At 31.5% G+C, this 12,827-nt stretch overlaps 1 protein-coding gene across 20 annotated transcripts in view; it reads left to right on the top strand.

Moving 5' to 3' along the window:
* Positions 1–12,827, top strand: part of LOC118193846 (bromodomain adjacent to zinc finger domain protein 2B-like) — a 356,880-nt gene that overhangs the window by 184,607 nt on the left and 159,446 nt on the right. For 19 of the 20 annotated variants that reach the window (XM_085824642.1, XM_085824639.1, XM_085824657.1 and 16 more), the window contains 2 exons: positions 3,940–3,982; positions 6,332–6,417. In XM_085824642.1, coding sequence (XP_085680768.1) covers positions 6,351–6,417 — 67 coding nt within the window. In that variant the 5' untranslated portion in view covers positions 3,940–3,982; positions 6,332–6,350. Of the gene's footprint in view, positions 1–1,557; positions 1,761–3,939; positions 3,983–6,331; positions 6,418–12,827 lie in introns of those variants that run through there. The other variant, XM_085824641.1, reaches the window with a different exon arrangement.

The following is a 12,827-nucleotide window of genomic DNA, read 5'->3' as shown; positions in this document are numbered from 1 at the left end:
CTATCAAATTATTTTAATTATTAATTTATTTATATTTAATTTTAGTATTATTTTTAATTGAAAGACATTTATACTTATGAGACCAATGCGAATTATCTATCAGTTTAATATTTCTAAAGAGAGAAACTGGAGTGGCAACAGCATATTTTATATTTTGTTTTGGCAACAGTAAAAATTTGGGTGTTTACAATTGTATTGATGACGATGTGGGTTTAATCGCTCCAAAACGAAACTTTTAAGAATATTTTGTAATTACGAGAGAAATGTGATAAATAATAAATTATTGAATCCCAAACAGTGTCTTTTTTATTATGAAGCTTGTAAAATGTGTGCAACGCATATTATAATGATTTCAATTGTTCTAAAAGTGTAAATTATTCATTTTTTCCAAGTTCCTCAGTAATAAATGTAATTAAGAAATAAATACTAGATAATTTGACTTGCAAGCTAGCAGGGAGGAGGCATATATCTTGCTTTGAGGTTTAAATTATTAAAATGATTTTTTAAAATCCATAACTGCTTTTCTTTTTTCTAAAAATTTTAAATATTTATATCGTAAAATCATTACATTTTATAGTTTGAAATATTGACATTAGTACTCTATTAAGTAGCTTTTTTGAAGTACCTTATTAAAAGTTAACATTTCTTTCAAAATCGTTTTCTTGATAAATTTTAAAATGCATGTCTGTTGTTACTTTCTAATTAATTTTTATGACCATTTCAGAAGTTAATTATTTACTGTATTTGATATAAAAGTAATACTGACATTTTATTTTTCCGGTATTTCTTTGAAAAATCTGTCAGGGATTATGAATATATGTTTCATTTTAACTTTTTAAATTCTGATAAATAATGCTGTTAGATAAATTTAATTTCACAGAACAATTTAGATATTTTAAAGTATAGTGTTATTACTGTTTGAGATTGTTTTATGGTAACACACTTGTTATTATACTTTTCCAGAAACATGTACTTTTAGTATATCTTTCATTCTGTAGAATGTACGCTTTGTATTGCGTGAGAACTTAGTTTTAGGACACGCATAGAATCTTGTTTCGATTTATGCTAACGACCGTGCTACAAATGTAGTGCTACGAACCCGAACTCGTGTGTGTTCAGTATTTGGTAACTTAAAATGCCGCCGTTTTTCCATAGTTCGAGGAACATAATGCATACAATATTTAATATTTGAGACTGTAGATTATATCTGCCTGTTTATGTACTGTGCAAAATATTCATATTTTTGCAGTGTTTTATCTTTTACGATTCAAGCGTGAGAAAGAGATTACAGTGTGCTTTGTTAATCGTGCTGTTTTATATAACCAACAGGTATAAAATCTTGTCGCTCTTAGTTATACGATCATTGAAATGCAATGGAAAGTGTAGATATTGGTGAAACTATGACCTGTTTGGGTTCCTTCCACTCTTTCCACCATTTTAGCCGGTGAGACAAGTCTATAACGAAATCTTTATCCCTATGTAATGAAAGAGACAGCAGTGCATACCCAAGCGCCTCTCACTTGGGCGCTCGCTTCGACTAGCGTAATACATACAGGAATCCATCCATTTATACATAACGACCTCGACGGCTCTTTGAATATCAGCTGTAATTCTGGAGTATTTTCCTGCAGATCGATTGCTTAGCTTTACCAGCCCCGCTGCTTCCTTGCTAGACTCCTTTTCCTTCATATTTCGGTTCTGATATTATTTGGGCGAGATGGCGATTGGAGATTTGTGGTTTGAACTTCACCGTCGCCTCGGTAAGCTAATTTTTTGAACCGATGTAATAATAATTGAAAAGCGTATGGAAGAATAACACTTATTCTGAAGAAAATGTGTCTCCGGAAGTGTATTTATTATGTGTGGATTTTTGAGTCTAAAACTTCTCCATTTTGCCAAGGTGTTAATTAAAATAATAATAATTAAAAATTCGTGGTAGTTTATCTTTATATTTGAATTACGAATACAGTATTATTATAGCTTTCATTTAAATATATTTGCATGGAATTCATCCAGAATGAACTTATTTAGCCTTTTATTAACGCTGATTCCTGCTAATTCTTAGGTATGTACTTCGAGATTAACTTAATATCGAATATCGCAATTAAAGACGAAATTGTAATTAAACAGAAATTCCTTCGGAATCAACATAAATTAAGAAAGCATGATTTGAAATATTAACGTTGGAGCAATGGAATTGCACAATTATTCTAAAATGTATTTTAGATTTGTTTTTGGCAACAGTAAAAATGTTATTTGAATTGTTTTAAATCATTTTAAAACTTTTGTTTTTTGAGAATTGCGTACATTAACATTAAAACAATTCCAAACAACTGATATTTTGCTGTTGCCACTGTTAAATATAAATTCCATGTTGGAATAATGCGTAAATTTAACTCCAACTCGATATATTGTTTTATTTAAAAAAAAAAAAAAAAAAAAAAGACTGCGGTATATCTGCGAAATAATCCGCTTATTCGAGTTTTCGAATGTGGTCAGGAAGAAGTTTCTCCGAATATTTTATTTAAAGATCTGAAAAATATCCGAAAATTTTTGTTTTCGAAATTCGCTAGATGTGTTTTATGTTTCAGGTTTAAATTTCCACAGAGTGTTCTGAGTTCTTTCTGATGTGATGTATTAAAAATAAAGCACTGATAAATATGAATATCCTAAATGAATATTTGGTCTTCGAATATCATGGTTCGGATTGCCAGCGGGGCATCCAGCGGCTAGCCTACGGTGTTTTTGTAGTGCCCTTGCATCACCTAACGAGGAAAAAGTTTAAAATAAACATAGAGCATCGCTATTTGGTGAAATTTTGATATTTATCGGCCTTTCTTCGGCTTTCAATTTTTTTATTTGGTGTGTGTGTTTATTAAGTAGTTATTACCTAATTTGCTTATTTAAGCAGGTGTTCAATGACTTGAAATGAAAGCCTTTATCAATTTAAAAAATCAATTCTGCATTCATAGCAGAATTGACTAAAATGATAAATCTAGCGATTTAATTTTGTAAGTGTAACTTGTGAGACAAGCGTAATTAAAAAATGAATTCGATTTCGAGACATCCGCATTTTTATGCAGTTTTACGATCTCAGAATGGCAATGAGGAGAAAGAAAAACAAAATTTGTAATTTTTTTAATCGTCATATTCTAATGTTATTAAAATGTAGTTAGAAGTTAAAAGGATTAAATAAAAATTCCTCTTTATTGGCAACAGAACTTAAAATAAATAAATAAATAAATCTAAACGAAATGTACTCATTCCACTGCAACATTTATTTTGAAGTAAAATGTGTATGTTCATTGTGGCTGTTTTTTAACCATTGAAATATATTTCCAAAGGACTTTTAAATTGCTTATTCTGATTTCTGTTTTGTTAGTGATCACTTTTAAACGGCTCTGATGTGTCAAGGAATCTGGTAGTTCTAAATTTTCCGATTTGTAAATAAGTACCCAAATTTATGTCTATATATGGCCTTAAATTCTTATGAGAATTAAATTTATCTATATTTTCAATTGAAGTATTTATTGCCCTTTAAATGAATTTGAAATTGCTTTTAGAGTAATATTTTGAGGGGTTAATGTATTTTAACAACATCGAGCATAATTTTAAGAATTATATTCGATTTTATCATTTTTCAGATTTTGTTAACATACTTAGTAGCTCATAACTCTTGGAAAAAAATATGAATTTTTAAATTGTCTTACTTGCATTAAGTTAGATTCATAGCAGTTTTTTTTTTTTTTTTTTCCCTTCCCAGTTTGTGAATGACTTTTTGCTAATTATTGCAGCAATACACAAGTTAGTTGAACCAGCTGAATATTTATTTATACATATAAATTTCTTTTCTCAATTTACAATTCCCCCCCTTTTTTTTAAAGTTCTATTATTTTAATTTATTAGTGTTAAAATAGATTTTTTTAAATTCATTTTTAGGCTCCATGGCTGCATTTTATTATTACAGAAATACATCAGGAAGGTATGTTTATGCTTTTATAGCTTTTTATAATTGAAAAATTCAACAGTAGATTTTCTTTGTTAGCTTTGGTAAATTAAATCTAACTTAACTAATTATGTATTTCAAGGGTTCTCAACTGGGGAGGATTTCCTAATTTCAGGGGTAGGGAATGTAGTCAGCCTTTTATTTATTTATTGTATTTAGTTTTATTTTATGAATATAAAAAATCTGATGTGTACACCACATGACTTCCTTTTACGGAATATTAAATTATACACATTTTTTCTTGCATTTCATTTAAAGTTATTGGATTGAATTAAATCTACTTTGCCGACAGCGCATAAAAACCACAATAGAATAAATGCATTCTTTAAAAATTCACTTTAGTATTTGTTTACCATAGTGACACTCTGGCGCTAGATTCACTTAACAGTATTAATAATTATATAACAGTTAACTTATATAATAATTATATAACAGAAACTAAGTTAACTGTTATATAATCCAATAATTATATAACAGTTAACTTATGTATTTCGTTCATATTATAACTCGTAATGCACAAAATTTATATCATTTAAGGAATAGAATTATCTAATCGTTGCCACATGTTCTATTGAAATACTATAATAAAGCTAGAATGATGTATAAAAGAAATTAAGCAAACAAAACAAAAAAGAAGCAGTTTTTCACAGACTGAATATTTCTCATTTAATTAATTCAGTTCTCACTTCGCAAGAAGGCAAAAATACATAAAAATTCAAAATATCTATATTAAAAATTACGAAGTAAATCTTAAACACTTATTTCCTCAAAAACATTCCAGAAAGAATTAAGCATGTTTTAATTGGCAATAATAAATGAATGCATTATCTTTGTTGTTGCGAAACTAAGTTTCTTTAGATTGGCAACAAATCCACTGGTCTCCTGTTTCAAATGTTAATATCAATGGCCGCCATAAAAAAAAAGGCTTAGCGGCACTTAGACAACTTTAAAACTGTTGATAATTCTAAAAATATTGCATACAGATTTACTAAAGCCATAAAAACCTTAACCGGAAGATAAAAACAACATAATACAATCATTTTTAAAGCAAAAAATGTACAATTTACAAACATATAAGAGTAAAGAAACTGAGATCACTAAGCTGGGTAACAGAGTGGATATATATATAAATATATTTTTATACGTTTGGTGCGGCCAATTGCAACCAAAATACGAGGTGAACATCTACATGTTATAGGAGTTCTATATACAAAATTTCAACGTTCGAAGGCTGCTCATTTTTGAGTTGTGCGAGATACGTACCTACGTATGTACATACGTTCGTACAGACGCCACGAAAAATTCTCTTCAGAATTAATTTTAAAGCAGTTTTATAATTTTTTAAGGAAAAGAGTATTTTATTCTGTCCTTACATACAGATATCACACAAAAACATCGTTAAATTGCATTCGATAGTGGTCAAAATAGATATTTTCGTTGAAATATGCTGCATGAAACTTTTCACGATTACAATACTTCCTTTTTACTTTGTACAAGGAAGTAAAAATTAGTTTGATTTAACTTGTGGTATTTATCAATATTTTCTGTATTTTTTCTTGTTTCAGTTATAAAAATTAAGTTTAAAAGTCATATTATCAAAATATTAGAAAATAATCGAAATTTAAAGAAATGTATGTGTATTTTCTAAGTTTGGAAAGGAGGAGGGGTGGATGATCTGCTAGCAAGTGTTAAAGTGCTGCTTGGGGGGGGGGAGTTGAGAACCACTGATCTATTTTAATAGAATTAAATTGATTGATTTAAGGAAAATCAAGTTTTAAAAAAAAAATTAAAAAATTCTTTTCAAATTATAAAAATAAGGGAGTAGTTATTTATGTAATCACAAATTACGATGCCTTTTATGAATTAACATTTATTACTTTATTTTGTATAATTTTTTCGTGTTCAAGTTTAATAATCTGAATAGTGAAAGAATAACTTTTAATATCTCTGTAACCCCTTGACTGTCATGGCCACCTTTATCCCAGCATGAGATTTTATGTTATTTCATGTGTTATACTGTGTTAACAAAAATGATTTGTTTTCTTTAATGTTCTTAACATTAATGAATAACATAATTAAGGACTAACATAATTAATTGTGCAAATTTAACCAAAAAATTGCTGTTTAAGTAGTTCTTCATAAGCAGATCCATAAAGCTATGTCACTCAGATTGTTAAAGAAATACAAGTGTAAATTATTACACAAGATAAGGTAATAAGGTAAAGAAGTAGTTCTATAAATACTGTAAAAGAGGATTACACTATCCATGATTAACTCTAGAATAATTTTTTTAAAATTTATGTTGACCTTTTTATTATATTATAGGTAAAATTGTATCTGTGTTATGGATAATGCTGAACAAAGTCCTCGGCCCCCATCAAAGGGTATATTTGACACAGCTAGTTTGTTAGGTAAGCTCATTTATTTATAGTGAGTTTTTGTTTTTAATCGATTTTTCTTTATCTTTCATTAAAAAAAATGTGTTATTAAAAAATCCAGTGTTAAACTTCTTTAACTCCTGCCAAATTACGTTCTAGTTTTCTATAAACTTACTAAGAGGCCTTTTATAGCATTCTGTAAAATTTTAGATGCAGTTTCTGGAGCAATTTTCATAGATATGTGTAGGTATTCTGTAGAGATATGTGCACAGGTTCTATAAAAAAATTGTAGTTTTTGAAGATCCCACGTATAAAATACTAGAAAGCCCAGCAGTCATATGAAATGACTGCTGTTCTAGATATTATAAATTGTAATTAAAAGGATTTGTGCAAAGGTGTCTGCTAATTCAAACTGAATTACCCAGGGTAGGCAGCGAGGATGCCCCTTTGCTTACTGCCCCACGGGGTTTCCCCCTTGTTTAATTGCTTAGTAGGATAAAATGCAAAGTAGAGTGCAATGAAGAAAACCACTGGCATTACATTTCTTAAGAGCCACCGCTAGCTCAATAAATAAAAGTGACTTAAATAATAAAATGTTAATTCACATGTCAAATATCTCTTTGTACGCAACATTTCTTGTGTAGATCTTTCCATCATTTTTAAGCTCGCCTTGCAGAGGACCATCAATTATTTTTAATTTTACGTCCGTTCTTTCACAAACTCTTGAACAGGCAACATAAAGTTGATTGTGTCCAAATGTAGGCTCAGGTAAAGAAATGCCAACACGCTTAAGCATTTGGCCCTGAGACTTATTGATGGTCATAGCGAAGGCAAGTTTTACAGTAAATTGTCTACGTCTCAATTAAAACAGTAACCCTGTTTGTGATGGAGCCAAATCAATTCTTGGAATGACATGTATTTCACTTTAGGGGAGCCAGTCAAAGATGGCATTATTTTTCAATTGGAGAACCTTTTGTCTTGTACCATTGCAAAGACCCCTTCTGGTGTTAAGATTTCTTAACAGCATAATAATTGCTCCAGTCTTTAACCTCAATTTGTGAGAGGGCGTGCCAGGAAGGCGACAAAATATTTAAAAATTCTATCGGAAAGTTGTTGGCACTCGCTTTATTATCAGCTATAACAGAATCAACACTTAAATATGTCGTGTCGTTCCCTTTTATGATATTTAAGACATCATCATTTAGTTTGTCTACATCAAAATCTTTAGGACACAATATTGCCCTTTCACTAATTTCACTGATGTTTCCAGGCTGGATTTTATTACAAAACCCAATCCACTAAACTATTTTTGCATATCATTGACAAAGGAATCTCGACAACATCTTCATTCAATCCATTATCATCAGAAAGAGTTCCATTTCCAAATTTCCAAAGCCACTCATTATGTTTGGGGTCATTTGACCTCATGTTCATTGTCAGTGGGCATTTCTTAAATAAATCCCATGATTTTGCAAATTTTATGCTATTTTGTATTATTGTGGCGTGTGGAGCATGAGGCAATACTGATAGACATTGTCTAAAGTCACCTCCAAGAAGTAAAACTTTTCCTCCAAATGGATAATAATTTTTCATGATTTCTTTTAACAACCTGTTAATTGTATCCAAAACATGGTTTGAAGCCATGGTACATTTGTCAATTATTATGAGCTTTGCTTCTCTTAAAAGCTTTGCTTTGTCAGTATTTAATTTAATATTAGATACTGAGGTTTCATTTAATGGAATTGGCAATCCAAAAAGACTGTGTATTGTCTTTTCATCAAGTAATAAATTTGCAGCTACGCCTGTTGTAGCAGCAGAGAGGACAGAAATTTGTTTTCATCTGCAGTACCTCAACAGAGTTGTATAAAGATATGTTTTTCCAGATCCTCCAAGGGACTGTCAAGAAAAAACAGTTTGCCACTATTGATTGGTGCATCTAAAGCTGTTAAAATAAAATCATACGCTGACCTCTTTTGAGCATTAAGAGTCTCTTTATCTTTTTCTGCAAGTGCTATCTCTTCCTCCAGATCATATTGATTTTCTGGCATAGCAAGATCAGCAGGAGGATGTTTTAAACCCCAACTGCCGCAGAAAACGTACAAGATTCATTTCCCAGTGCCACAGTTTTTCACACAGGGGCGCGTAGTTATGCGATGTATTAGGGGGAAAATAAATGAAGGGGGAAAGTATTAGGGGGAAAATAAAGAAAATAAAGCACAAATTGCTATGTTTATATGGCAATTGTATTTTAAAAGTAAATAAGGATTGTGTGGCACAATCCACGAATTATCCATTACTTTATTGCCAATTATTGTAGACTCTGTCCTTCTATGTCTGTATTTTGGATATCCATTCACATCTTTATTTGTGAAGATAGCAAATGCTTTCGGAAACTCCTTTTTACATTTGTCAATTTCGATACAAATGCAGTTTGGGTTTATTAATCCTTACGGACTGTGAATCATGTGCTTTGTTACAATTTCAAAAAGGCTTGGCGAATTGACTTTGTCTGGAATTTCTGCACAGACAATTTTGTCAATGTCAGTCTCATTTTTTAGCTTTGATTCACTGTCTAAAATTATTAAAATGGGACAGTGGGACAATCCCCTTTTTTGAAACTCGGTGGCCATATACCATTGCTTGGACTTTGCCAAAGAGTCCATCTTTTAAATCTTTTAATAGGGATTTTAACTTAATTTTAAAAACCCTTGCTACAATATCAGGTCTATTAGTAGCTGTTTGGCCATCCTTCAAATTATTCTGGATGTCATCCCAATTTGGATTACATGTCATTGTTACAAAAAGGTCTGGCTTATCAAAGTTTGTAATAATAGACATTGCATCTTGAAATCTTTGTTGAATGTTCCTGGAACTGCCTTCAAAGGAAGATGGTGAAACTATCTTTTTCCCAGGAATTTCAGTGTCTTCTTTAATTAAGTAGTCAGAGAGACCATTGTATTTTTCAGTTCTAAGATCTTTTTGGTGAGGGCTAATGTAATAAAGCTGCCCAGATCCCATTCGGCAATACCAATCACAAAAGAGTTGCTAAATTAATTTTCCTGCCATTATAAGCAGATTAAAGTTGTCTCAAACTGACAACATATAGCTATAAAATTCCATTTCTGAAATTTGCGATCTATTTTTTCCCAGGATTATGTAAGCCAAGTTTATACTTCCAGCCTTGCTCTCTTCGTGGAAAAAGGAAAGGATACATCATGGGGTCAAGATTTGGATCCCACGTGCTGATTCGCTTTAATTCAGTTTGCCCAGGTTGAGTCTTTGGGTAAATTATTAAATCTCACTCATGTGGTGGTTCTCCATCAGTGTTTTCAAATATGACAGCCACTTCGTTGGCTTGCTGGACATTATAATGCCTTTTATCTAAGTTACGATCACAGACAATGGCCATGGCAATGCTGATTGCTGCCTCATTGCTATAGCATTAGAAGCCAACTTTTTTTCAACTTCGTGCATCATTTTATATGCAGAACCAATTGGGTTAATGTCTTGAAATAATTCCCCCATTTCATTAAGTAAGGTCTCAGGAACTCTTTTATTCCATTACTAACGTGCCAAACTGGCTTCTGAGAGATCAGGTATATATAATTGAGCAAACTTTCTTTTCCCATCAGAAGGATGCAAAGTTTCAGATTGATGGCAAACTTGACCATGAAATCGAAAGCAATAAATTCCTGGTTCGGGCAAGTCAATTGGTTTGTTTCCCATAGATGCAAAAGCAAACGAACTATTAATGGATCGAATGCTATCCATGTACTGTTTGCTATTGGATGCTGATTAGTCAATAATTTATTTAATAGTGGTGGATAATTTCCAATTAGTGGAACTACAATGTTTCCATACCTGGAACATTGAGAAAATCCCTCCTTGCCACTGTCAAATCGATTAGTTTCTAACTTGAAGTTTGATTGCTAAAAATTGCTAAATTGGGATTGCTAAAAAATAAAATTTCTCTGTTTGAAACTGTTTTAATTCTTTTTGCGTTTTGGTCAGCATTACTCTGTCATTTTTTTTGCATTTCTCTCCTGCCTTTATTCAAGGGACTCATTTTGTCGAGACAGGCTTTCTTGTCTTGCATCTGAGGCAAGCCTTGTTTCTCTATGCTCATCAGTCTCATTTTGCCGAGAAAGACACGTTTGTTCTGCGACTGAAGCAAGCCTTGTCTTTCTCTGCTCAGTGGTTTCTTTTTGTTGAGAAAGCTGTTTTTGTGCAGCTTTAGCTCCTTTTCTCTTCTCTCCAGTTCTGTATTTTCTAGGAAGTATTCTTAAAAGAAATTATGTTAAGACTTAGTTTTTATGTAAAACAGATGATTGCCAATGCAAACAAATGTTCACCTTCTCCCTGACACGCTCAATTTGCATTCAGCCTTAAATTGTTTCAAAACAGATGATTGCTAATGCAAGCAGATGTTCACCTTCCTCCTGACACGCTCAGCTTGTGTTGAGTTATAAACCATTTCAAAAATAGATGATTGCTAATGCAAACAAATGTTCACGTTCCCCCTGATACGCTCAATTTGCGTTCAGCTGAAAATTCAATTTAAAATACAATGTCAGAATAAAATCGGGCAAAATTTAAAACTCTTTATGCTAAAGGATATTTAACATAGGAGTTTGGGTAAACCTACCTGATGAGATGTACTATGCACAACTCGTTAGATGGTTTTGTCTCCTTTAATTTCTCAGTGTTTGCAAGTTTCTAGGTAATTCATATGCAAATATAGTTTAATGGATAATAAGCAACAATTGTATGAATTAAAAATACTTAAATGTTCTTAAATACCATGATAATTTAAAATTAAAACAATGATAACTGCATGTATGGTATCAGTGTATATGGACTATTTGAATGCCATGGCAACTTCACCTCATTGGCTAGTACAGTTAAGCAAGAAACCAATAAACTATCGGCGACAAACAGACATTTAAGCCGCATATAATAAAGATTTAAGTTCTCATTTTTTAATAAAATTTTTTGGTGCTTACATGTTAGCGTAACCACCTTGGTGCAGTTTGCCCAATTTTGTGAAGTGAAAAAAAAGAACAGTGACCTTTTGTTGCAAAATTTTTGTATTACATGCATATTTTACATTTCAACTATGTAATTATTCCAAGTCAGTAAATGTTTTATAAATGGTCTTTTGTTTTGGCTCAGATTTTAAGATGATCATTCAAAAAACACCACCTATTGTAGAGAGAGAGAAACTTTCACTTGTCAATTGTATTTTGCTGGGGGAACATGCCAGAGCATGTATTAGTAATTATCATTAATAATAAAGTCATCAGTATTCTTTTTATATAATTCACTCATTTAGTACATAATTATAGAAATATGGTACAGTTTAAACAGTTTTGCCCCCAAATTGCCAAAGGCCTGATAAAACTCAACTTTCTTCCAACAAGCGAATCCTACAAGCATACATTTTAAAATTTTGAAAAAAAAAAAACATAAACATGATTTGCCCTTAAAAAACTGTTGAAATTTGAAAAACAACGAAAGTAAAAAGAAATGCCTATCAAAATGGTGACTTTGGTTGTTAAAACCAAAGAATTGTCATATACAGTCAAAAGTCATTAATCCGGACTCGTCGGGACTTCGATTCCGGATTATCGATTTTTCCGGATTATAGATCATCAGTTTAAATCTCGTAAGATGGCAGGCAGAAATTCTAAAATTAAAAATATGAAACCATAATTTATGAAATAAAGAACAATTATGACCTAAAGGTTATCAAAATTTACAAAAAAAAAAAAAAAAAAAAAAAAAAAAAAAACCCCTTAATATTTATTTGTTTACTTTATTAAACATTTCTTTCAATGTAAGTTGTTTAAGTTGCTTCGTTTTATATGATAATACTTTCTCTTTAATTCTATAAACAGACATAATTTCTTGTTCAGTTACAAAGTTCCGCTGTTCAAGTCCCGTTAATTGCTGTGCCGAGAATACCGACTAACTTGTCAATCGAAATTTTTCGTTTTCACTAACCTCTCTGTCACATTCTTCATGTCTTTATCCATTTTTTGCAGCAATTCCACTTTTTGTTTGTTGGACATCGAAACATACTTTTGTTTTGTAGATCATTGGAAGTTCCAGCATCGGAAATTCTATTTGACATAATGAAAAGTTCAAGTTTACTTTTATAAAATTGCTCTTACAGTCTGCAAAAAATAATAAGCGGGATCCAATTCGAAGATTAAGGAACAACGCAATCATTAACATTAACTGAAATAGATAATTAGATAATTTTAGCTTACACCGTCCGTTATACATTAAACGCGCAGGCGAAAACGTACTCTGCACTTGCGCACATGCATATGTGCAGTAGTCAAGGTCTTACGCGCACGCGTAAAACGCCTGTGCGCATGTGCCAATGCGGCGCATGCGCCAAAAGTGTTTAGCTTTGAGGTCCGGATTATGGGTATCCG

Source organism: Stegodyphus dumicola, chromosome 10 (genome assembly GCF_044657685.1).
Source record: "Stegodyphus dumicola isolate Sdum_Otavi_A_Nest chromosome 10, ASM4465768v1".
NCBI classification, from domain to species: domain Eukaryota; kingdom Metazoa; phylum Arthropoda; class Arachnida; order Araneae; family Eresidae; genus Stegodyphus; species Stegodyphus dumicola.
The sequence above is the reverse complement of the archived record's forward strand: the minus strand, read 5'-3'. Positions and strand labels throughout refer to the sequence as shown.